The sequence below is a fragment of the Salminus brasiliensis genome, chromosome 13 (assembly GCF_030463535.1).
Source record: "Salminus brasiliensis chromosome 13, fSalBra1.hap2, whole genome shotgun sequence".
Classification (NCBI taxonomy): domain Eukaryota; kingdom Metazoa; phylum Chordata; class Actinopteri; order Characiformes; family Bryconidae; genus Salminus; species Salminus brasiliensis.
Genome location: NC_132890.1, coordinates 32,319,289 through 32,346,788, shown reverse-complemented (window position 1 = coordinate 32,346,788; position 27,500 = coordinate 32,319,289). Strand labels below are relative to the sequence as shown.

Here is a 27,500-nt window from a genome sequence, read left to right as displayed (position 1 = left end):
CGCGGGCGGCCTCTACTCGCTGGCGTCCGTGCCGCGCATGCGCACGCGCTCGCCGCTGTGCCTCATCGTGGCGTGTCTGTCCGTGGACGACCTGATCGGCGTGGTGCCGCTCGCGCTCGCCGCGGTGATGCAGTGGAGGCACGAGGGGCACGGCGAGGGGGACGATAAGGACGCGGCCGTGTGCACGTGGGCCGGACTCCTGTACGTCTTCCACGGGCTCGCGAGCAACATGAAGGCGTGCCTCATCGCCGCCTACACGCTGTACGCGAGCAAACGGAGGAGAGGAGCGCGAGCAGGTGGAAGAGGAGGAGGAGGAGGCGTGCCGTGCGCGCTCGCCGCCGTGTGGGCCGCCAGCTTGGCCGTGAGCGCGCTCCCGCTGGGCGGCTGGGGTCGTTTCTCGCGCGCCTCCCTGGGCTGCCTGCCGGCGCGCGACGGCTTCTACGTGCCGCTGCTCGTGGCGCTGTACGCGCTGTGCGCGTGCGGCTTGGCCGCGTGCTCAGCGCCGCTCACGCACCAGCTGCTGTGCTCGGCTGATGCGCTCAGCCGGTGGGAGGGGGGAGGAGGGGGCGGAGCCCCGAGCGCCGAGGGGGCTGCGTCGCCGCTCTGCGAGGTCCAATCTGTGTCCCGCGAGAGCCTGGAGAGGAGCTACGGCGAGCTGGGCTCCGGCACGGTGGAGTCAGAGTGCGGGGTCGAGGCGTGCCCCTGCTCCGGCGGCCAGGGTGGTCGCCACTGTCCGGTGGTCTTCGCACAGAAACGCTTCTCCATGATTCTCGCCATGGCGCGGATTATTCTGTGGATGCCGATGATGGTGAGGGGGATTTCCGGGGAAAGGCGCGCGGGATTATTGGGGGGTTCTGCAGTTAAGGGCCCATATCCTGCTGTTCCCAGATTTATCCCCCACTGAGCTTCACTAATCCCAGCTGGCCGCAGACGCAGACAGGCGTCTGGTGGAGCTTGATGTTCACCCAGTGATGGCTTTGAATTTGAAATCCACACAGAATGTAATAATGCTGGGGTTTGACGTCAACCTGATTTCTAACTAAAATACAACGTCTGTACAATGTCCAGCGTCCAGAGGGATGTTTGTGTGGGTTATAAAACACTTAGACGTTTTTCCCAACCTCTTCGTATTCCTTATTCCCCTCCGTATTCCTTATTCCTCTCCGTATTCCTTATTCCCCTCCGTATTCCTTATTCCTCTCCGTATTCCTTATTCCTCTCCGTATTCCTTATTCCCCTCCGTATTCCTTATTCCTCTCCGTATTCCTTATTCCCCTCCGTATTCCTTATTCCTCTCCGTATTCCTTATTCCCCTCCGTATTCCTTATTCCCCTCCATATTCCTTATTCCCCTCCGTATTCCTTATTCCTCTCCATATTCCTTATTCCCCTCCGTATTCCTTATTCCTCTCCATATTCCTTATTCTTCTCCATATTCCTTATTCCCCTCCGTATTCCTTATTCCCCTCCGTGTTCCTTATTCCCCTCCGTGTTCCTTATTCCTCTCCGTATTCCTTATTCCTCTCCGTATTCCTTATTCTTCTCCATATTCCTTATTCCCCTCCATATTCCTTATTCCTCTCCATATTCCTTATTCCCCTCCGTATTCCTTATTCCTCTCCGTATTCCTTATTCCTCTCCGTATTCCTTATTCCCCTCCGTATTCCTTATTCCTCTCCGTATTCCTTATTCCTCTCCATATTCCTTATTCCCCTCCATATTCCTTATTCCTCTCCATATTCCTTATTCCCCTCCGTATTCCTTATTCCTCTCCGTATTCCTTATTCCTCTCCGTATTCCTTATTCTTCTCCATATTCCTTATTCCCCTCCGTATTCCTTACTCCCCTCCGTATTCCTTATTCCCCTCCGTGTTCCTTATTCTTCTCCATATTCCTTATTCCCCTCCGTATTCCTTATTCCCCTCCGTATTCCTTATTCCTCTCCGTATTCCTTATTCCCCTCCGTATTCCTTATTCCCCTCCGTATTCCTTATTCCCCTCCATATTCCTTATTCCTCTCCATATTCCATATTCCCCTCCGTATTCCTTATTCCTCTCTGTATTCCTTATTCCTCTCCATATTCCTTATTCCTCTCCGTATTCCTTATTCCTCTCTGTATTCCTTATTCCTCTCCATATTCCTTATTCCCCTCCGTATTCCTTATTCCTCTCCGTATTCCTTATTCCCCTCCATATTCCTTATTCCTCTCCATATTCCTTATTCCCCTCCGTATTCCTTATTCCTCTCCGTATTCCTAGTAGTTTTCCTAAGGAATACTACTACTCCGCCACTGCCCACATACTTCTATGTGTCCTTTACATCAGCATGTATGTTAAGCAATACAGCCACTAGAGGGCAGTTCAGAGTCAATGAACTTTCTGAGTTTCTGCCCACAGCAAACATGGTAACAGTAGTGGAGCTCATGATAACTTCCATTAAAAACCGTGGTAGACAGTTACAGCCCAAGTAAATGGGTTGGGTTTTGTGGCATCACCAAAACAGTGGATTGAAAACAGGCTGTTTTTGCAGCTCGCTGGACCATACGGATGAATGATAAATCATAAGGCACGATCATAGGAATTACATACCGACTCATACTCCTTTAGGTTATTCAGTTTTCCGTGATATGGGCCCTTTAAAAACTTATTGTACTCCTATGAAGAAGAATAGGGCGTAGAACTGACCTCCTACTGGTTTTCACAGGGTGTAGAAATTGTTTGCAGAAAATACAAGACCACAGCAAAGACCCAGCACCATTAGCAGCCCCATTAACACCCTTTGACTGTGTTATGCCATGTTGACCAGGGGCAGCGTGCAGCCATGTGAGCCCTTGCCATGCGGATAGCATTACTGAGCTAACAGCGGGACGCCCACCTACGTGCTGCTGTGAGACGCTATTTAATCCCAAAGCGTGCTTTAAACACACCCTGATGTGTATATTAGGTTGGGTGTTCAGTAGGGCTGCAACAAATGACTATATTGAGAGTCAAATAATCTATTGATTACTGAAACCAATTATTGATTCTTTGGATTATGAATCGCTCTATAATAATAATATTATTAATAATAATAATAATAATAATAATGTAGCTATTAGCTCGAGGGTGTTTTAAATATTTGCTAACTAACAATAAAGACAGTAAAAATTAATATCTTGTTTTAAAAGTCACTATTTTAACTACCTTTCCTGCTCTTATTAATGAATGAATGAATTAATTAATTAAATATATATAAAAAAAAAACCTTCACTATCTTTTTCCTGTCCGGATTTAAATGCAAGAATGTGCAAAATGACCGCAATAAAATTGCCGGTTGTTTCTTTTTTTTATGGACGGGGCTTAATCCGTAAACAGACGCTATGCTGAGCGTTAGGAGAACTCCCGTCCACATTTCAGCCAGTGAAGGTTGAAGGTTTCTCCTACTAACACTCAGCCCATGTCCACAGAAGACTCCCACGCCTCTCCACTCTCACACCAGAGTGACGGCGCTGCAGATGTGTGGCCACGTTGCTTTCTGGGTCCGTAACGGCTTTACCCACACGCTCCGTTCGCGTGACAGACAGCTGCTCGGCCTGTAAGTTTCCACTGCAGCTCTGCGGCCAGATTGAGGAAGCTGTTACTGTAAAAACTGACAGCAGCAGTAAAGCTGTATTTCACACTGTTCTGAGCGTCCTGAGCGTCCTGAGAGTTTACTGCCAGGAACTCACGAGATGCCGTCACCAAATAATCGACTGTTAAATGAGTAGCCGACTAATTAACTGCCAACCAATACTCAGTGTCCAAACGTACAGAAAAATGAACCGTCGCTGTTACTGCAGCAGATCCGGCAGATTGGACTGGACGCTGCTCCTCTGGAACTGGTCAGGTTTGCCTCTGCCATCCTCTGCCTGCTGTTCTACTGGAGGCAGTTCTATGCCCTGTGGAAGCCTATGGAAGGTCATTGCTCATTTGGAGAGTAGAACTGGCCTGTGCTGTGTCAGGCTGAGCTCTTTGAAGCCATGTCCTACAGCAGGGATGCCAAATCCTGGTCCTGGTGATCTACCAGCCTAAAGAGTTCTACGCTCCAACACAACTGGCTGTAATATGTAGACGCACCCCAAGGTCTTCACTGCCTGGATCATATAAGCTAGATTAGTGGAGGAGCTACACTGTGCAGGGTGGTAGATCATCAGGAGCAGAATTAGGCCAGTATAGAAGTATGTATGTAGAAGAACCTCTTTAGGCCTCCTGAAGCCTTTTGGTTTGGTTTGGATGCTCAAATGAACCTTTACCCTGTCTTACTCTCTCATCTTCTGTGGTTCCCCTTGTATTGTAGGCACAGATACTCGTCAGCCACGCTATCCAGATGCACAGCTCGTCTCTGGAGACGCTTTGTTTTTTCCTGACCTTGCTCTCAGCTGCGGTCACCCCAGTGTTCGTGCTCTCGGAGCGCTGGATTCACCTTCCCTGCGGCTGCTTCATCAACTGCCGCCGGGGCTCCTCTTCCATCTCTTCCACCAGTGAGCATGTTCTCGACTTTTAGCCCAGTTAAATTCCTGATGATGTTCAAAGAGGGGATTCTCTGGTTGGGAGCTTGATCGGAAGGGGTTTTTGGCATAGATGGTCGTGTGATGCAGGGCTAAACGAGTAGATCTGATCTGAGGCTTCCTGATATTTAAAAAAATATATAAAAGCATATGCGAGTTATGTAGTAGGAGACAGTCCGCAGTGTAATTGGAGGACTGATACGAGTAATAGCCGATGGCAGAGCCAGGAGAGAGGAGACAGTGAGTGTGCAGTGAACCCACAGGGATGGAGGACAGGCCTGTGGAACTCTGGCAAACGCACGAGTGCCTTTGTGATTTATGGACTCAAACGTCATGGCACTAACTGTACCTTTTCAGTTCTGCTGCCACACCATAGGAAAATATATATATGATCTTGCTGCAGACTCCAAGTACAGAGGGAACCTGCAGGGTCAATCAAATCTTCACATCAGTGCTCCTCCAAAAGCTAGTAGAAATAGTTAGAGATAGTAGAGTAGAGATAGTTACTCCAACAAAAGCAGGATAACCCCTTTTACAGTACCCTTGATTTTAGAAGAAACAATGAATGAGCAGGTGTCCCAATACTTTTGTTATCTATTGAAATACAAAATTGTAGTAATATCTAAACTTCCGGTTAGAAACAAAAGGGTTAAATTTGAAAATGTCCATGAAAAATTGTCTGGTCAAAGACAAAGTTCAATATTAAATCCATAATTTAATAAATATCAATCTATATATTAATTTATCGCCAATTTGACAACAACTGAAAATGTTTAACTGCTCTGAGTCCGGGGGGAGAAGCTGATTATCATTAGCTTCAGTTCGAATGTTTTCAGGTGCATTTAGTAGACGGGTTCATCCAGGCTTTCTTGCTTTCCCTTTTTATTGAACTTAGCATGTCACTAAACTTGCAGCTATGGTAGGATTGTGGCTCTTTTAAATGCACATGGGAGAATTAGCTTATTTGTCTATTTACTAAACATACTGAACATGAATTCGACACATCAGACATGTTGACATTTTAAAATATCGTCAGACACTCAAAACCACTCTAAATACCACAGAAAGGGTATTACTGTGTTACCACCCAGGCCTAGGGCAGTGCAGTATTTTTGGTCTACACTGCATTCACATCTTGATTGCTTCATTTCCAGTCCATTGTGGTGGTGTACAGAGCCTCAAATTACACAAATTGTATTACTGTCCAAATACTTATGGATCTGACTTTGTGATTTTCATAATTATCCTAGAATAGCCAGAGTTTAAACAGTTATGGTCAGACCAGTATAGCTCCCCTAGGTATGACGTATGATGGCTCTCCCTCACATTTGCATCCACAGTTACACTTCTTTAGTAATCTTCAGGCGCAGTTCGGCCACTGGAAAGTTGGGGAAGAGGGTTGTGAGGGCCAGCCTCCCTCCCCCCCAATCCCAGTATTGTATATATAGCCTATATCCTGCACTCCTTGCCAAACCTTGGATAGAAAGAGAAAGACAGGCTGCAGTGAAAGAAAGGGAAAAGGCTTTGCTGGCTGATGCCTCAAAGTGCACTAAAATAATGGCCTTATCTACAGGACAGCAGTCTACAGGTAATTATGAGAACACCGCCGCCATGTTTGACAGCAAATGAATGGGTTGATTTTTGTTGCCAGTCCACCCCTGGCCATGGTATGGTATGGTACATGGTTTGCTAGCTAATCAGTGAGTCATTTGTGCCGAGACCTCTGATTGTGGTTAGTCCATGTGCGGTTGGTTCCTCAAGATTCAGGATTTTGAATCCTTTTGTAGCATCAAAAAAGTCACAAGGCTCTCTGTCTCTCTTGCAGCCCACAAACGGAGGTTTGAATTCAACCTCTCCTTCCAGCAAGGCTACGCCGTCTACAAGATACCTCACGTCACGTCGCCCTCCGTCGAGAAGCCCTCCTACAACAGCCTGTACAACTGTGACTTCTCGGAAAGCCGGATCGCGGTGCTGGACAGCGGTCAGATCGCCAGCCTGGCTGCCCGACAGCTGAGAAGTCCGGAGGAAGCGGAGGACGTCTCCCTCCACAGCGAGCTGCTCCTGGAAGATGTGTCTGGGGAAGCCAGAGGGGAAGGCCTACCCCAGTTGAGCTCAGTGGAACGGGACGGCTTCGGGAGCGTCTCACCTCCTGTCTCGGCCTGTGATGGGGAGGACCTCAACCTGGACTCTTCCTCAGTGTTCGACGGCCCAGAGAGAAGGCTGTCTCATGAGGAATGCCGCAAGATCGAGCTGACGGACTGGGAGTGGTGCAGGAGCAAATCGGAGAGGACCCCGAGACAGGTAGCGGCTCAGGCATGCTTCAGAATATGTTGTTAGTTAAGTTCTGAGTAGCTTGTGAATAGCAGTGCCTGACGTCATGGTAGACCTATTACTTATGAAACCTGTAGGACAGTAGTTCCCAATCCAGCCTTCGTGGACCCTCAGAGGAGGGGTCCACAGCTTTACTCTCAGTACATCTCAAACATGGTATGCTAGGAACTAGGATATAGCAAACAGCAGGTTTGGGGGGTTCCCAGGGTTTGCATAAAATGAGTGTATATTTTGAGAATCACAGAAGAAGAAACCTCAGATCGGATCTGCACAGCTCTTTATTGGTGGTCTAAAAGGGCAGCTAATACGTTAAGGGTCATTTTCAGTGCAATAAACCAGTAAACAGGGCGTTGCTGGTAATTCTCAGAGGTCTGGATAGCTTTGGGCCTCAATCTTAAAGGTTTTGTTCTAATCTTTACTATTGAGTCTCTCTTTAATCTACACCAAACAGCCATAACATTACCACCACCTGCCTAATATTCAGTGCCCCCCCTTCAGTGCTGCCACAACAGGTCTGACCATTCCCGTCATGAAATCCACAAGAGCCCTGAAGGCGTCCTGTGGGATCTGGCACCAAGACATTAGCAGCAGATCCTTTGAGTCCTATAAGATGGGAGGTGAGGCCTTCATGGATGACATTAATAAAGTCTTAGGTGTCCACGACCCTGTCACCATTTCACCAGTTGTCCTTCCTTGAAGCACTTTTGGTAGGTACTGACCACTGCATACCAGAAAAGCCCCACAAGACCTGCCTGATGTTTTGGAGATGTTCTGGCTCAGTCGTCTAGCCATCACAGTTTGACTGACCCTTTGCAGATGTCATTGACACCAGTGGTGTCAATCAGTGGTGATAATGTTCTGGCTGATCAGTGTCTCACTCTAATGCATACTCAGCCTTGCTGTAATTAATCTTGAATCTGTCTGTCTCTGATTGATATTTGGTCTTGACTCGTTGTAATCTACACTTGGTCTTGACTCCTTCTCACTCTAATCTGTACTCATTCTTGACTGTTTTGACTCAGTCTCAACTGGTCGTAGTCTTGGACTTCATAGTCTTGGTCAACTACACTATTCAAATCCAGTGCTCGAGGCAGGGGCGTCGTATGGGCGAAAAAGGACGGACAATCCTAAGGGCCTGTGATTGACAGGGTCCCTAAAAATGTATGACATATGAGTATATTGTCAGGCCCAGTGGGGCCCAAAATCCCTAGCAGCACCCTTGCTGGAAGGTAACATTGAGTCCCCTTGAGACTAGGCCTTGACTCTGTCTTTCTCTAATCTGCGCTCTCTCTTTACTTTGTCTTGACACTCTTTAAACTTGGTCTTGTCCTCCTCTGCATTAGGCCTTGGCTTGCTTTGTTTAGACATGGTCTCGCTCTAATCTACACTCAGCCTTAACTTGGTCTTGTTCCCCTTAGACTATGTCTTAACCCGCTTTAAAGCAGCAGTATGCGAGAATTGTCATTTCTTGCTCCTGGACTCCCTCTACAGAAGGGAAGTGGAATTGAAATGTGCTTTGAGTCACGCCCATGCATTACTGGACAAGCTGAAAGATACAGAACCAGCACTGAAAGCAAAAGAAGCATGTGGACTGAGAGTGGTAGAGTAGGATTTTACGCAAACCTCAGCTAGTTTGAAAAGGCTAAAATTCATATTTTTAGATATCTCCAAGATTAAGACACTACTACACACAAGTCAATAGGGTGACCACTCTGCTATTCGCCCAAGTACTCTCTGAAGAGGTGGGTCTTCAGTCTGCGTTTAAAGACAGCAAGCGACTCGGCCATTCGGACACCCAAGGGAAGTTCGTTCCACCACTTTGTTGCCAGGACAGAAAAAAGTCTGGACGCTTGTGTTCCACGGATTTTGAGGGATGGCGGGTCGAGCCGAGCCGTACTTGAAGCTCGAAGGGCTCTTGGTGCAGATCGGCTTTTCACCATTGCCATCAAGTACGGTGGGGCTGGTCCGTTCTTGGCTTTGTAGGCCAGCGTCAGGGTTCTGAATCTGATGCGGGAAGCAGCTACAGGAAGCCAGTGAAGAGAACGCAGGGGTGGAGTAGTCAATTCTTGAAATGACGAGAGACTGAACGAGCACCTGGGAGGCCTCTCTAGAGAGGAAGGGTCGAATTTTCCGGATGTTGTACAGGAGAAATCTGCATGACCGAGTTTGCAGAAAAAAAATCAACAACAGAGATGCCTTTCTCCTGGTTACAGTCAGTGGGACATCAGCGTGATTTTGTTATTTTAAGATAAAATGTTACATACTGTTGCTTTAATCTGTGCTCTTTCCATCACTTGGTCTTAATGCCCTTTAGACTCATCCTTGACTTGGTATTTCTCCAATCTGTACTCTAATCTTGACTTGATCTTGACTCCCTTGAGTCTCGCTCTCATCTGTAATTGGCTTGACCTCGATCTCGACCCCCTTTGGACTTGTTCTCGATGTGGTCTCGACTCTCGATAGCCTTGGACTCTTGGATACAGCCCTAGTCGGGTCAAATGCTGGAGGTAACTCTGTGCAAAGTAACGTATTACAGTAGTGTATCAGGAGTGTGTCTAGCTGGAGTGTGTGTTTATGCATTTATCTGGCCTTCAACAATCAGTCTAACACCTCTCTCTCTCTCTCTCCCTCTCTCAAAACACACATGCACACCCCCACTGCTCCCCTATATGTGAACACCAGTACACATTGATTCTCTCCGTATGTACACGCATGCAGAGGAACATTAGTCATAGGAATATCAGGTCCGCTTCAGTGCATTCTCTCACACTGTGCGAGTGTGTGTGTGTGTGTGTCTGTGTGCCACCACGGCATCATGGGAGACTGGCAGAAGCTTCACACCTCGATGCTACAGCCTCCGGGGATCATTCTCCCCTTTCCTTCATCACCAAACCAGAGTGCTAGAAGAAGGGAGGGAACGGCGGGAGGGAGGGAAGTAGAGGAGGAGGAGGAGGAGGCTGCTAAGTGCCACATCCACACCTTCTCCTCCTCTCCCTGCGGCATTCCGGCCTCTGCGCACCACCGCAGCCCCACTTACCCCGATCTATTTCCGTCCAGGCTCTGATTAATACCACTAATCAAACCTACTGCAGGCTCCTGTCTCCTCTCACTAAATTATGATTTGATTAAAGTCTGCTCACTCTGTCCCTAAACTCCAAGATAGAGGAGATGAGTAAGTGAAGGAGCTGCGAAGAACTGACCAGCGTTGCACTATAAATGGGCACCGAGATGGACGTTTTAAGGCCCTCTGAAGCATCGCTTGATGATGAAGGACTTGATTAATCTGTCTGCATTTTCTCCCTCCACACAAATACACCTCGATGGCCTAAACGACGGGACGGGACACACATAAGGCTAAAAATGCAGCTTTCTGGATGTGAGTTATAAGCAGGACCTTCATCATCAGTCCTCAGGGATGGTTTGCGAAATGCACCAGGCTATAAAAACATCCGACAGTTAATCATGTGGTGACATCACAGGAAAGGCAACTGATGACTCTTCCATGAAGGTCATATTTCTGCAGGTGTTGCTGCACAGTAGAACAGTGCACCACCACTCCAGAGTCTGCTGCATCTTCCTGAAGGTCTTTTGCAGCCAAACGTTTCAAGAAACCATACAAGCAGTTCTCTCAGAAGGTTTCTTGGTCCACCTTTGACATCCACCTTTCCTGTGAACCACCATTTCTTAATTACATTATAAGCTGAGGAAACTGTTATAGTTGTTGCCATTGAGTTGCATATGGCTTCATATTCAGATTTCCTATTCTACCTTAAAGCAACACTTTGGAAAAAAAAAGGCTTTTCCTGCTCATGGGCTCCCCCTACAGTCGGAAAGTGTAATTCACGCTTTAAACCACCTCTAAAGCCGGCTAAAGTCTGGCTGAGTCTGTGATGGTTAGCTCTAGTCTGCAGAGTCGATTGTTGAAGAGGGAGCTGAGGAGTATGCGAGGGTCACAGACTTCAATTTTTGGCCTCCTAGTTGCATTTCAGAGCAGTCGGAGCGTAATATAGCAGCATATACTGGTCAGCAACTCAATCTGAACAGGTCTCGTCAATAGCCATTGAAAACTGAGCACAAAAAGTGTAGTTTCTCATTTTAGTTTTCCGTTCCACCTTAAATGATGCTGCAGCTACATTCTAGCGCTAGTGCATGTCCAATACTGCAGCACCATTTAAGGTGGAATGAACTTTTTTTTTAAGTAGCCAGCATCTGCCTCGTACGTAGGGTAGCATCCGACATGTGCTGCATGTGCTGCTCACCTTCAACTCCCTCTGCAGTCTGTACAGACCATGCTGACTCCGTCTTCCTATCCACAACCTCAGCCAAAGGTGGTTTCACGTTTCTTTCGCTTTGTTGCACGCGTGTTTTGGGGCTTGTTCGCTTCAAACATCAGATGAAAATCAGCATACGTCATTTGGGAAGTTTGGATACCAGTCTTTTAAGAATCTGCTACGACCTTAAAAGTTATGTAGAGTACCCAAGCCTCACATGACACGTTTTTCTGGACAAGCTGAGAGATGCAAAACAGTGACTTAATGTGGAAGAATTGTGAGGAGGAAGAATTGTGAGGAGGTCATGTTACAGGATTTTACACAAATATTGTGTCTTTACCATCCTTGTGTGTGTTTGCTCACTAGTGTGTGTGTGTGTTCACTGCACGGATGGGTTAAAGGCGGTGATGATGAATAAGGTCGTCTTGTCTTGTATTGAATACGCAGCATTGCGCAGTTTTCACGAGCGTTATCCTGCCTGCTTCTCCAAAGTACTGCAGTTAGCAGCGTGACGAGCTCAAAGTAGCAACGGTCGACATGCTGTTCTTACGATTACTACAAGAATGATTATCAGAATGATTGTGAAAGCTGTTGTTTTAAGGTAAAATGTTGCATAATGTTGCTTTAAATGATGGAGCAGTCGTGCTCCATCGTGCTGGACATTAGCATAGCTGCTTGTGTCCATTTTTGATACATTTTAGAAAGACAAAGATGTGGGCCATGTGGAATACGAACTGAAGGCAAGCTAAATGAGTCACATAACAAAACCCCAGCCTGTCATTTAGAGTAGGGCTACATGAGAGCCAAGCTGTGGAAGAAGAGGACTGCCAGCCGAACTTCCCTCACCAGCTGCTCGTTGTTTTTGTGGTCATGTCGCTGTTCAGAGCAAACGGGAAAGCAGAGTTGAAGCCTACACCTGAGCCCTAATCTCTAATTCTGTAACTCTTCTGCATTCTATCTTACTGATGTCTTCATGTTGTGTGGGTTGTGTGTGACTGATGGAATGGCTAACCAATTATAAATCTGTGCTGGTTGAGGGCCCCCTAATGGCCAATGCTCCTGCGCTGAATAGGCTATTGATTATCCGTCCCTGGACCTGACTACAACAATGATGTTCAAGATCATTCCTGAGTGATGGAGTGATATTGAGCTATAAACGTGTGCCATGAACATGTATCATTAGCTAAAGACTGTGATTTATCTGGGGTGCCTAGAAGAAAAGACGTCTGTAAGTTTTCCCTCATTGCCTGGAGGTCAGAAGGTTTATGGAGTTTGGTCTGGAAGTGCCATGACAAAATAAAAAACACCCCCAACCACCCCAATGCCACCAGGGGCCCCCCAAGAGCACCAAGTACTCATGATAAAAAATACATATTTAAAGAATTCAATTGAATATTTATTCTTATAGTTGGCACCAATACTAGGTTAATGAATTCCTGCTGTTGGCTGCTACCACTGTTGGGCAAGTGCAGATACACACTGCTTGGGTGCTCGATTACGGCCCGGGCGCTTCAGCATATTGCGCAATATCTCTTCTCCAAATGTAAATCTGATTAGGCCCACATAAAGGTTTGGGCCGGCCCTGCCCACTGAGTATTTGTGGTTTTGCTACTGGGCAAGGTACCTAACCTCCAAAAGCACAGATGAGCCATGAACCAGAAGGTTGTTGGTTCAAATTCCCAGACAGATCAGTAGACGTTGTTATCTGGTTTGATGTAGGTTGAGATGCTGCCTTGTTGTGATGTAAAGGAAAGTCACCAAAATACAACGTCTTCCAAGCGCCACATTCCAGTCACATTGACGTAAAATAAGAACATTAGATTGGGAGGTACGGAGACCAAAACATCTGCTAAACGTCATGACGTTAATGCCCAATAAATGTGAAATTCTAACGCTGATAGACGTTGATATGTAGTTGGCTACATAAGTCCTGGTGTTAATTCTGTCTATCGTTGGAGCTTGATGTCAACCCAGTGTTGGTTTTTGATGGATATTTGACTTACCAAAATTCATTGACTGTACAACGTTGGGTTTTGATGTCACCCTGATTTTCAATTTTAGCTAAAATTCAACATCTTTTTGGATGTCCGGTGCCACTTGAGAATGCTCTGCTCTTAAAAGTATGTATATATATATATATATATATATATATATATATATATATATATATATCATAGAATCATAAATATATATGCATCACCACCCTCTCTGCTCCCATTCTCTCCAATGCTAACCCAGCTAGGAGGGGGAGCTCTGCTTCACACATAGCTGCCCTAAACTCCAGCTCAGCTCCATGGGCGTGGTCCATACCAGCAAAATTAGGGTCAATCATTAAATGTAAATAGTCATTTTGTAAGAGGCCTCATTTGTAAACATGGACATGTATTTGAAGCCTGTAAAAATGACTGATGACCTAATCTGAGAAGATTTGTGCTCTGTACACTGTAGCTTTATGTCTTTACAGGAAGGGTCTTTGCACAGTGCAGTAAAAAGTGTGCTGCTTGCAGCACTGAGCTTCAGCACTGAGCCAGTAATCATGCCTAGCATTCAGTGGTTAGAATGGCGAAGGGAAGGGTTCCACTAATGGCAAGAGCTTTTAGAATTAACACGGCTCTTTATTACGTTAGGTTGATTTGTCATGTTGCTTTCCTTTTGGGTTTTGGCCTACAAGCCAAGGTGACTGGAGAGGAAAGATGTCTTCATATAGGAAGGAATGGTCGGAGGTAATCAAGTGCAAGCATTTGAATAATTCACACATCTCAGTAAAGCGCAGTGACTCAGCCTGCAAGATTGATGCTGCCTGCTCGCTCCCCGACCCATTTCAAATTCAACTTCCTCTCATCTTCCATTTCTCCGTCATAGCAATTCCCAATTTCACATGATAGCGTCATTAGTCAAGGACAACAAAGGCCACCTCACGCCAGGGCCAATGCATAGAATTTCTCACACAAAGCATAGCTGCCTGATTTTGGCGAGCATCTGGGACAGTTTTAGGTTTGAGGACGTCATTATTTAAAAAAATGAATTTAATATAAAACTGAAAAACTGTTACTGTTTAGACACCAATCAGCCGTAACATTAGTACCATTAGTATATTAGGCAGGTGAAGGTGATGTGTTAGAGGAGGACAAATGGTGAAGTGTAGGAATCTGAGACACTTTGACAAAAGCCAAATTGTGAGGGTAAGACAACAGGGCCAAAAAAGGTCAGCCTGTGAACTGACGCTCATTGATGCGATCCATGGAGGCCACATCTCCTAATTACAGGACTTAAAGGACCTGCTGCTAAAGACTTGGTGCCAGATACCACAGGACACTTTCAGAGGTCTTGTGGAGTCCATGCCTTGAATGGTCAGATCTGTTGTGGCGGCACAAGTGGGGGGTCTACTCAATATTAGGCAGGTGGTGCTAATGTTATGGCTAATTATTTCAAGGTAATAATTGGGCAAGACTCCTAACACTGGCCCACATCTGTAATACGAGTAACCTTGTTACCTTGTAAGTCGCTCTGGATAAGAGCCTCAGCTGAATGCTGTAAATGTAATGTAAATGTAAGGGGGTGTGGCTAGAGAAGAGGTTACAGGTGGGAACACTGATGAACAGGTGGGGCTAGGAATGACAAGCGAACAGAGCCATGTGCTTGTGAGCACATGTTGATATTCACGTGCCGACTGGCCTATTTTGTGACAGAGGAAGTGCTGATGCAGGTAAAACGTCATGTAAAGTAGCGCTATGTGTGCATTCTTGCAGTGTTCATCCAAAAACAGTAGTATGTTTTTCTTTCAGCGCTAAATGGTGGTCCTGCACCTGGTGGTCCCTTTAGCCGCGAGCTCCGTTGCATTTCAGACAACAAAGGCAGAAGCTCTTGCTTGGCCGCCGTCAGCCGCCGCTTTGAAAACCAAGCTTAATTGGGAAGTGTGAGAAACAGACATGGCCGGGGTCGTTGCGTGTCCTCAGCAACTCGCAGTGCAAGCGGTGGTGCTGTGAAACTCTCTCTCTCATGATTTCCTCCGAGCTGTAAGAGTAGCTGCAGAAGGGGGGCGGAGAGGCTACGTTAAGCTTCTACCGTCAGCTCCGCTTCTGCTGCTGGAAATGGCATGCAGGCCACGACCCGCCGCATGGATGAGCCTAGTAGTGGGAGGCGAGGTCTGGACTCAGCCTGGGGTCCTAGGTTCCGGTCCCTTGGTGCATTCAAAGAAGCACCCCCGGAGCTCTTTTTAACGCACGTCTCAAAGAGGCAGGGGTCAGGGCTGACCTCGCTGGCGGTCAGGTTGGCAAATGTAAGTCGGCTTACTGCATGAATTGCTGTATTAGTAGGGCTGACTGACTTACTGAGCAACACTGAATGTACAATATACACTCTTAAGGAAAAAATCACAGAGCTGATCCACTGAAATAAAGATACCAATACTAAAATAGCAATAATCACAGTCATAAAGGGGCTGCTGGGACGAAATCGAGAACATAAATGTCAGCTGGTATCCTGGTGTATATTGTTCTCTAGTGTAGAACTGGCAGTACTAGGACTATTCCTGATTGCTAGCTTAGTCACTAATGTAGTTACTTATAATTGCAGACAGGAGATTCAGCTTCGTAGGTGAAACCATAGCTGTCCGGCTTCCTTATACATTTCTTCTAATAAAATAGCTCCTCCTACCTTCAAGATACATCATCAGTAAGTGGTTTTCCTGGTCTTTAGACTGTTAGGCTGTTAGATCCCGCTCTAGCAACTACTGTGGCACTACTCCTCTATATCAGTTATCAGCACCCCTCCACCAAACCACGTGTAGCTCGCTGTCAAGGGAGCTGCCAGGGATTTTGGGCCCCATGAAAAGATATATTACACTGGGCCCCACAACTCTAACTCTAACAATTCTGCAAAATACTCAAGTAATACATTTTTAGGGCCTTAGGGCACTGTAGGGCACCCCTACTTGCTGGACTTGACTAAGAGGTGGCAGCTTATGGTGGAAACTGTGGGTGTGTCCCAATTGCATACTAATTAATAATAATACCTAGTTTTTTGAGTATGTAATATAGATAAAAGTACCCGAGTACTGCTCGAATATCCACAATGCGTAACCTAGAACCGGGCGGTTTTTCAGTGTGGTTTCGATTGAGCCTGTTGCCCCGCAATGCCAAACGGTGAGGGAGGAACATCTCACGTCTGGAAATATTAGAAAATAATGGCCGGATCAGGATGCAAGTGCAGCAGTGACAGTAACAGGAGAACTTGCAGCAACATATATTGGAATAGCAATGTTGCATCACTTCCTGTACAGTACACAATTAATTATTGCATTGATATGTAATTGAATTAATGTGAAATTAATTTGTGTACTAACCTGCCAAACCCATGCTATTAATATTAGTACATAATATACCTGTTATATACCTTTTTGTCATTGAAAACCTGGATTTAATAAAGGCTCTGTGGTGCTTGTATAGAGACAAACATCCTTTAACATTGTATAGCAAACAAATAGAGCAGTGCATGGTACCACTCCCTTCATAACAGTATGTTGTTGGTTGAAGACCCTGCTCTGATGGAAGCACGCTCAGCTTTTAATGCACCATATGGGCAAATGTTTGTGGACACCCATTCTACTGAACGCCTTTAACTATAGTACTTTTAAGTGGCACCTATTGCTGATACTGCTGTGCAAATGCACACGCACAGCTTGTCTAGTCCCTGTAGAGACATACTGCCAGTAGAATAGGACTCTCTAAGGCAGATAAACATAGATGAATCTATTGGCACCCTGTCTAATGCCAGGCGTGGGCTAGAGGGTTATAAAGTCCCCCAGCATTGAGCTGAGAGATGAGGTGAGGTGATGTGGTGATCATCCAACATCCTGACCTGCCTAATGCTCTTGTCTCTGAATGCAATCAAATCCTCACAGCAATGCTCCTCCAAAATCTAGCTGGAAGCCTTCTTCCCTGGACAGTAGAGGCCGTTTCTCCAACAAAAGCAGGATAAGCCCTTGATGTGATGAATGAGCATGTGCTCATCTCTGCCGGAATTTCCAGGAAAACTCTTACCCCTGGGGCTGGGCGATATGGCAATAATATATCACGATATTTAAAGACAATCTTATGATACATGATGTTCTTCCCGATATTTTGTCATACAGACAAATACTGAAATGTGCAGTTGATCTGTGTTCTTTATTCACCATACTCTCGCTTCTATCACCCTAAAGAAATCGATCGCAATTTTGATAAAATATCGTTATATTGTCCACCCCTATTCACCATCCCCCCGATTTCTTTTGAATGTGAGGAACCTCAAGGCGCTCGGCCTGAATTTCTTATTAGAGCGGCAGTGCAGGTGACGGAAATATTAGCACAGTCCCCAAAGTGTGAGTACATAGATCGTTGGAACAATTAATGCTCAGAGTCCTAGTCTTGATTTGATTAGAGCCCCACTGTTTATGGGTCCCAGGCACAAGGCTGGTCTCATTATCTTTACTGACTGTCGAGCGAAAAGGCGAGGAATTCATCAACCGTTTTTTTTATTAATTAATTGAGCGCCTTTCAGCTTTTCTTTCCTGTGAGATTGGAGAGTTCTCTTTTTCACATTTGGTCTGTGTCCTTGTCAAGGAACGCAGGATCCTTTGCAACGTGTCTTTTTAATCATTTGGCCATGATTTAGAATAGAGCCATGTAAAAGAGTGTGCCGTGGTAATAGACTGAGCACTACGGCAAAGTGCCGTCTGCCCCGGTAAGTAATGAATATACGTCATGCATCCTTAATTAGAAACTGCCTTATTCCTCTTGAAGTGATGTCCTAGGCTTCTTCCAGAGGCATATTGCAATGCATAAATCAGATTCATTATTCATGGTGTTGTATTTTTGGGAGCAGCTCACCGTTCTGGAATCAGGGATTCCAAGGAATCAGGGATGCCTGGAATTAGGGGAGCTGCCAGGGATTTTGGATCCCATGAAAAGATATTAATCCAGGCCCCAGAACTTTACCAATTCTGCCAAAATACTCAATTAATACATGTTTTAGGGATTAAGAGGTGTGTCTCAATACTTTTGTCCATACAATGTATGTAGAACAAATGACTGCCATTGACCTGGCTTTGTCTCATTTAGCATTGTTGTCTGTTGTGTTTCTCCACAGAGATCGGCAGGCGCAGGCGGATTGGCCATCCCCCTCTGTGCTTTCCAGGGCACCGTGTCCCTTCATGCGCCCACCGGCAAGACACTGTCCCTTTCCACCTACGAGGTCAGCAGTGATGGCCTCAAAATCTCCCCCAACAATGCCAAGAAGGTGGAAGTGTACCGCTCCAAGTCTGTGGGCCATGAGCCCAGTGCTGAAGAGCCCAGCTCAACTGGCAACAGTGGGGGCGGGGCTCCGGTGCCTGGGGGCGTGGCCGACACCAACGTGAAGATCCACCTAGAGGTTCTGGAGATCTGTGACAATGAGGAGGCAATGGATAGCGTGTCCATTGTGTCCAACATCAGCCAGTCGTCCACTCACGCCCGCTCGCCGTCGCTGCGCTACTCCCGCCGCGAGAACCGCTTTGTGTCATGTGACTTGGGCGAGACAGCCTCGTATTCTCTGCTGATCCCAACCAACCCAGATGCAGACAGCATCAACATCCACATCCCAGACACGGTGGAGGCGCATCGGCAGAATAGCCGGCGCCAGCGGCAGGATGCCGGCGGCTACCGGGAGGAGATCCAGCTTCTGAACGAAGTCTACAGGAGGCAGGGTGGTGACCTGGGTGACTGAGATTCCAGCCAGCCAATTTCTAAGACTGTAGTCTGGACTGAGATGGACTTTGAGAGGGCTCTGACTTTGTTTTGGGGAAGAAGATTGTGGTTAATGTCAGAACATGCTTTGAAGGTGTTGAAGGATGAAGGGATTCAGGGGACAGAAGTAGGAGTATTTAGAAGATGTAGGCAATCAAGAGTAGGTCTGGAAAGGGAGAACGGAAATGACTTGGATACAGTTCATTTACAGGTCATCAGAAGCTTGGCAGTAGTTGGTCGATTGATCAGTTGATCAACCAGTCAATGAAGAATCATGGGAAGTTGCATGATCAGAGGGTAAATTGATTAACAGCTCAAAACCAAAAAGAGGAAAGGGGTGGAAATTAGATCATTGGTGGGGTGCCAGCAGAAGATTTAGCTCCTCAATAAGATCTGGGCAGGGCAGAGTTTCCGGTGGCTGATGGCTTGTTCTGCAACTTTTAGGATTTTGCCGGTCTGGTCAGAGATACTACATGCTTTGAAATTGTTCTGGAAACTAAACCATGACTTGATGGGATATGCGGGTAAAAGGTGGAGGTTTCCCCAGCTGTGTACCAGTTATCTTGAAGAAAGAAGGAATGGTCTGATGAGGTCGGATGATTCCACTCCAAAAAGGATCCTGGTATACAATGAGGATGAGGGCTTAGATAAAGGACATCGACTGGGCAGAAGGGAGGAAGGGATCCAGGGAGTAAGGGTACACAAGCATCCACAGTTATGTAGACTGGCAGTTGGGGATAGGAATGAAAGAGTAGCGATGTAGGGAAGCAAGCAAACAGAAGAAAGGACGTTACCTGTCGGGAGACAGTTACCGTCTTCTTGAGGTGTAATGCATGAGGTTTCCAAGCGATTCCCAGTTGAGCCTCCATACCAACCAAACAAGACTATGGAGGCTTTCCCTCATTTTGAAAGGGTGTTTCGGGCAGAACGGGATGACAGGATCTGGTGGGGGGAGTGAAAAAATTTGAGAGACAAAAGCAACCATGTTAAAGTAGACTTAGAAAGGGGAAGAGACGGAAAACAGGAAAACAGCAATAACCTGCTGGGTTACAGTGGATGTCAGAGCGAACGCTAAACATGAATATTTATCCCCAAAAAAGGCTTAAAAAAGCCTGTCAAAGAAAATGAGAATGGTGGGAAGTTGTCTTCTCTGTATACCAGAGGACACATTTCCAAAGGATAAAGAGGGTCTTGGAGTTTTAGGGAGGTTGGGAGCTTCTTGAAAAAGTGGGGAGGAACTCTGGGTGGCACCAGAACCAGAACTACAGAAGCACAACACAGAGGTTAATTGGTGATTGGACTGAAGAAAGACATGGCAAGCGAAAATAGAGGGATTCCAGGGCCAAATGAGAGAGAAGGTGCTTGTATTTTAACGAAGGCTCAGAGACAGCAGGCGGACATGCCTGACCCTGTGTCCAATAGATGAGAAAGGAGACCACTGTCAAAGGATAGTTCTGGAAAGGCGTACAGGGTTGAGGAATGCAAAGGTCTCCCCTTTTAATCTTACTTCCATCTCGTGGCAGGCGGCTGTCCTTGAGCCTCTGAATAGGCAGAAGCAGTGACAGTTGAAGCCTCCGAAAAAAAACAAACATCTGAGGCTGCGGCGTAAAGTCCGGGAAAGGAACTAAAATGGAGTAGCTTGCCACAGGGAAAAACAAGACTGTGGATGTGTGTGTGTGTGTGTGTAAGAGTGAGAGAGCGAGCTGAAAAAGTGATTACTATAAATACTTTTTAGTATTCAAGCTCAGGCACAGGCCATATGGGGACCTGGAATGCTAAAAAAAATGACTGCGGGCATCAATCAGGCTGATGAGATTTTCCCTGATGAGAAATATCACGCTGCTGCGTGAGAATCCCAAATGACTCACCGACCATTCGGGACGAATTTTGAGAGTCATCTAGTGTCTACATGTACATGTGTGTGTGTGTGTGTGTCTATATGTAGGTCTCGGTGCGTATCAGTACGTTGCAGTCAATTGCTTGTACGTGTGCTCGCTGCTTTACGTGTTTTGCAGATCTGTGTTTCTTTCTCTATCCATCTCTCACTCTCTCCCTCATCCACACACACACACACACACATACACACATGCATACCCATGCGAATCCCCTCCACACTCCGTCGGCAAACAGTGCCCATTAGCGTGCCAAACAGGATGTTCCACTGCGCTCACATCTCTGCCCTCATGCCAGATCCACTGTTCGAGAGAGAGGGAGAATGGCAGAGAGAGATTGTTTTCTGCCACATTAGCGTTCCACCGAGGCAATTTGCAGAAGAGGGAGCTCTGCAGATTTTAATTGTTGATGAAAGTGCAAATGAATGTTCATTTCAGAGCCACTTAAGAGACACTTTTCACCCCAGCGCGTTTCAAACGCAGCAGAAATGTAACCCAGGCAACTCGCTTACATTTAATGGAGGCGCAGATGCAGAGATAGGGCGATTCGGTGGAAGGCCTGTTTCCTCTAGGCCTTAAATGCATGAGGATTTCCTCCAAGCGTAAGTACATACAGGATCTCGGGCTGGTAATGGCCTCATACTTACAAGTGCCAAAGAATGCATTTACTGAGTATTTTAGGTTTGGTTTGGGTGAAAAATGCTTGTTAGGACGAGATGTTGCAAGCCTGTTTACCACCCTGTTATACCACCCTGTAAAACCCCCAAAAAACAATAAGCTCTGCTCTTATTGGCTGGTTTACGCCACTACGATGGACTAAGAAGCCACATATCATCAAAGAAAAAAAATAAAAATAATAGCAACATAAAAGCATTTATTTTCCTTTGTATTGTCAGTTTACCCACCTGTCCGTAACTCCCCCTAGCACTAGCAATGCTCCCGACACCTGTGATACCTGTGAAGCCAGCCTCTCTTCTCTCAACTGCCACCTAGTTGAGGTAATCCAGTTTGTTTTTAAGCTAGCACACGCTGCAGAGAAGAGATGGTAACAGGCTAGCCTTAGCTTTTAGCCTCGTCGCTTCGTCGCATGCTAAGTCAGAGCTCTCGGCTGCGAACACCGGCACAGGAAAACGGGCACAGTCGTGAGGCCTGGTTTGTGTAGCAACCCGTATTCCTATACCTAGCAGAGTCTGGAGGTGAGGGAGTTCGCCCCCCTTGACTGTCTTTACTCTTCTAGAAAGGCTTTACACTAGATAATGGGACATTGCTGTGAGGATGTGATTGTATTAAACCATGCGAGCATTAGTGATGATTAGTTCTGGGTCATAAAGCCACTCCAACTCATTCCAAAAGGATAAATCACTTACTCCAGAGAACTGTACTGTGGTACGGCCCAACGCCAGAGGCTTTATACTAGGGGTGCACCAATCCATCCTTTTCTGTTCCGATACAGATACCTATACACAGACTTTGCGTATTGGCCGATACCAGATACCGAACCGATACCACTGTCGAATTACTAAATCATATCTCTCACAATGGGAGAGACTTAAGGCATCAGCATTTACTTAAACATTACTTCACGAACTTCGTAAAACTAACTATAACAAATGAACAGAGATATAAATGAGCCACATTTCTATTAATTTGTCACTAAAATATAAATATATTTAAATATATTTATATATTAAATATATAAATATAATGTGCTGGACCTCGGCACAGTGTAGTCTGGGCTCAGGACTTTTCTTATGAAATTCGAAGTCTGTGAGACTAAATAGGAGCTAGCAGCTCCTCCCTTCTCGGCTCTTCTTATATGGAAGATGAGCTGGAGATGATGACAGGTCGAGGGCACCCCACTTGCTGTTTGCTATATGTGTGTTACATCTGTAGGTCACTCTGATCTTGAGTTATGAAGCCTAGAATATCGGCGTTGCGAGAATCAGGTTCCGTAAAAATGGATCGGGCCCTTGGATCAATCTAATTATCCGATACCCGATCCAGCTAATTTTGTTAGTATCGACCAATATCCCATCCTAGTATCGGATCAGCGCATCCCTTACTTTATACCCGTCTAGCCCACACTTGGCAACATTGGGCATGGTGACCTTATTCTCATATGCAGCTGCTCCAGAGCGACCCATTCTATCAGCGGTGCTTTTTTTTTTTTTACTGTTTGTAGATTGTAGGAGCTCTGCTTGTGCAATTGAACAGCTTTTAGCCGTGGCTGCGCCCAAGCAGACACACGAGGTGAGGGACGCATCGTGCATTTACGGTTAACCTGATAGGCAGGTAAACTTGAAATGTGATGCTTGGCTCCATCTTTACTCCTTCATATGCTGTATGCTGTTAAATGTACTGTTTATAGACACATGGAAATGTCAAAAGGAAAAAGCTAAAACGTTTACTGCTGCACACATAGCTGATATGCTCTACTGTTATTGACAAAGAGATTTAGGCTATTGGTTCATATTAGCTTTCTGTGCCCTCTGTTTACATAGAAAAGGAGAGTATTGTGTGTGTGTGTGTGTGTGTGTGTGTGTGTGTGTGTGTTTTAACACATTTTATTTAACGGTCACATCACTTCAAGCTGGAAAATAGCCAAGGCATTATGTGACAACATGCTCTCTTCAGCTGAATGTGCTCATTAAAGATTTATTTGCAGAAAACCAGTGTCCTAATACCAGAGTGGTGGTGCCTTTTTTATTAGTTTTATTTTCTTCGCAAATCATCATTAAAATAATAATGAGGGCTTCTCGAAATAATGAACACGACCTCTCGCATTTAGATGCTTAATTGATATTGAGTGTGCCTGCTGTTCTTCCGAGAATCTGGCTAATCGACCGTAACAGAAGATCACAGTCATGTAATGGTTTGCGATGATCTTGATTTGAATCTCTCTGGGTTTTGACTTGGTGGTTAATGGTTTTATTAATAAGCTGGCAGTCTTAATGTAACCAGTTTGACTCACTGACTTGAGTCCCCATCTCTGGCAGGCGAAGCTCCTAAAATGGCTAATAGCCAAAACTGGTGAAATTAAGAGTGCCAGCCTTTTTATTTCCAGTAAATAAATAAAACAGACAGACAGATAGATAGATAGATAGATAGATAGATAGACCGACAGACAGACAGACAGACAGACTTACTGACTGACAGATAGATAGATAGATAGATAGATAGATAGATAGATAGATTGATGGATTGATGGATGGATGGACAGATAGATAGATAGATAGATAGATAGATAGATAGATAGATAGATAGATAGATAGATTGACGGATTGATGGATGGATGGACAGATAGATGGAGAGAGACAGACAGGCCGATACACAGACGTATAGATTTATATAGATATAACAGAATAAATAGATTGACAGGCAGATAAATCAGTCAATCATAGACGCATCGAATGGAAATGATATCGTATATTTGTGACACACTCCTATCCCTCACTTTCATACACACACACACACACACACACCTCCTTTCTGAATACAGTTTCTGGTTCTGGAATGGCCTAAGGGGAACTACACTTCACAGAGCTACTGAGGACACAGTGGAGGACTGGCAGACAGAGGACTACCTGAAAAACATCTCAGTGGAGATCCATATATCCATATTGGCTTTCTTAAAGGAGAAGAGAAGTCCACCAATACCTACATATGTATGTATCTACGTGTTTTAGGGAAATCAATTGCGAAAACATCTGCATTGCATTTTATTAACCATGAACAACATCTCCCTAAATTCCTAATAACAAATTGCTATTTAGTGCATTTATTTGCAGAAATGACAACTGCTCAAAAACAACTGCTCAAATAATTCAAATGATTAATTATAATATTATAATGCAGATAAGTTATTATTACAATTTAAACACAGTACTAATATTTGAACTTTGAGAGCATTCAGAAATCACTATGCTGAAATAACCTTGAATGCCAATCACAGCTTTCATGTCTTGGCAGGATCTACACTAGTCTTTTACATTGATGTTAAGTGACTTGATGCCAGTCACAGTCTGCAAATTCAGCTAACTCAGCTTTGTTTGATGAAATGCCTGGAATTAAATGGCTGCCGTACATGTAGAGATTTTAAGCAAATTTAAGACAAGAAATTAAGGGGTCTGTTAATTCTTAGGGGTGGAGGGAGGCTAACGTGCAGGAAAGTGAACTAAGCTTGACTAATGAAAAGGGCATTGCCTCCATCCTTACCCCCACTACCCATATCAGGGCCTGCCTCCGAGGCTTTATATAGACGGGCCCGAGTGCTTCAGATCTTCGCTGATGATTCAGAAGAGAATTCGTTACGGCTTCAAAGATCAAAACTCGGCCAGCATCTTCATCCTGTAAATACATAAACGGCCCTCATGCTAACGTTCCTTTAAAAGCCCCTTTGGAGAAATTACAGCCTCTCGTATTCAATCTCTGCTGACAGCTGGACGTAAATTATCCCACTCTCGCTCAGGATCGGCATCCGGACGTTCTGTTTTCCTTCCTGCAGTTCAGTGGGAGAGATCCTAGATGTAACACATTCCAAATTTGGAGTAATTTCATGGCTGCTGTTACTGCTAAGCTGGTTCGAATGCAGTCCTAAGATGTTAAGAGCTGTTCTCTGACCACACTGCACCTGTATATCCATGTCCAGTTGCAGACTGTGGCTAACTGTGAGAGCTGGTTCTTCAGTTCAGTCCACAAATGTCGAAACTCGCTCAAAGAAAGGGGCAGACGAATAGGAAGGCCGTTTGTGCTAGCTCCCTCACAGAGATTCTAATAGTATGTTAGCGCTATGCTAACAGCTGTACACATTCTTTGGTCCTTCTAGTGTAAATACATTAACGCACACGATTAATCTGTATAATTTAATTTAATTTTTTCATAGCACAGATTAATCATCTTACCAAGTTTGGCCCCAGCCTCCTCCCGTAGGTCACCCTCTTTACAGAGCCTAGTGAGTGTAGATTACACTTTATTTAATGACTGATCATCTATTAAAACTCATAACACTCCTCCCTCCTCTCAAGCCCAAAGGTGTTTTAAAGGCCAAACAGGAATGCAAGCTAAGCAGGTATAATAACAATAAGAGGGTTACAATTGCTAGGGTTGCTACCCGTCCCGTAAAATACAGAATCGTTCTTTATTTGGCACTTAAATGTTGCGTCCCGTATTGAAATTTTGTTCTGTATTTCCATAAATGTCCAATACAGACGAGAGTGGGAAGTGACACGTCCTTGGCGGGACAGTTTCAGAGGACATGATTACAAGGCAAATTGTAAAACGGGCCTAGCTTATTTTAGTAGACTACTGTGGTTTGATTGGTTGTTTAGGATGTCGGGAATAAATGAATGATCATTTATTTAATATTCAGTAGTATGAGCCAATATAAATATTATATATGGCCATTTAAGGAACAACTCATACTAATGGAATAATAGTTCATAAATAAATACATTAGTTAAGAGAAAAAGTGGATTCTTTAATATATATATATATATATATATATAGTAGTCGGGCCCATGGTGGTCATGGCCCAGAGGTGTGGCTGTCCCTTATTTTCATTTCTGAAAGGTGGCAAGACACATACACACTAGTGATCAAACACACACAGTGGGGTGTAAAGGGCCTTGCTCAAGTCAAGCCCAGGTATTGAACCCCAACCCTGTCATTAATAGCCTGGTCCTCTAACCACTGAGCCACCACTCCCCCCCCCCCCCCCCCACCCCCCCACACACAGAGCGTAAGGTGGCTCTCCTCCTCCTCTGTGAGGCAGCTCTCCTCCTTTCTGAATACACCCACACCCACACACACCTACACACACCAACAGCTGCTCCTCTCTTAGCTCTTAGCTCAATCCAGCCCAATGACTGATCATCCATTTATGTAAAAAATTTGGCGAAGCGTTTTCTCTATTAAAGCCTCTGTGTCCGAGCTTCATCACGTTCGAGGCTGAAGTTCTCTGAGATATTAGAGGAGAGGATTCATAAGTATGTAATTAATCCAGAAGATTAAGGTTGTGATTAATGTTTTAATCATTTGACACCACTACATGAAATACATGTGCATTTTTTTTTGTAAAATCCACTAAAATAAGTTGACTTAAAGTCCAAGTCAATTCTCGAGTCTCTGAGCTGCAACTAGAGTCCTTAATTAGCCCAGTAACAAGCCTTTCCTTTTAGAGAAACCTTCAGTCTGAGGGACAGAACTGAGGCTCTACACGCTGTCTGTCTGTCTGTCTGTCTGTCTACGCTGCTCGGACCGTTGCGTGCAGTTTCACAGCAGTGCTCTGTACGCTGGCCGCTCCGTACAATTAATAGCCATTTATTTCCAGACGGCTGTACAAAGCCCTGATGGGGAAAAAGAGGGTGAGTGAAAAGTGGAGAGCATAAAAAAAGGAAAGAGGTGCCAATTACCCAGTAAACGAGTGAACACACACCTGCGGGAGGAGGGAGGGTAATGGCTTGAACTGCACAGCCTGTCATGTAGCCCGGGCCTAAAGACGTTTTTACATGGGAGAGAACGAGGAGAAAAGAACAGAGGCAGGACGAGACAGACGGCTCTCACACACACACACACACTTCCGTCAGCACTCCTTAGTTAAGGCTGGCAATGTGTGATTTTGCTACAGAGGCTTGTGCTGTTTGACAGCTAAGCATGCACACACACACACACACAAACGTGCTTGGATTCTTGTACTCCCTGGAATAATACCTTTTAGCTC

The 27,500-nt window shown here is 45.4% G+C and overlaps 1 protein-coding gene across 1 annotated transcript in view; it reads left to right on the top strand.

The window, feature by feature from the left end:
• The window catches only part of LOC140575365 (probable G-protein coupled receptor 149), a 23,858-nt gene extending 395 nt beyond the window's left edge, over window positions 1-23,463 (top strand). The window contains exons 1-4 of the mRNA XM_072695662.1: window positions 1-808; window positions 4,315-4,498; window positions 6,351-6,826; window positions 18,256-23,463. The exon at window positions 1-808 is cut by the window's left edge and continues 395 nt beyond it. Of these exons, the coding sequence (XP_072551763.1) occupies window positions 1-808; window positions 4,315-4,498; window positions 6,351-6,826; window positions 18,256-18,870 (2,083 nt within the window). The 3' untranslated portion in view covers window positions 18,871-23,463. The remainder of the gene's footprint in view (window positions 809-4,314; window positions 4,499-6,350; window positions 6,827-18,255) is intronic.
• The last annotated feature ends 4,037 nt before the right edge of the window (window positions 23,464-27,500 follow it).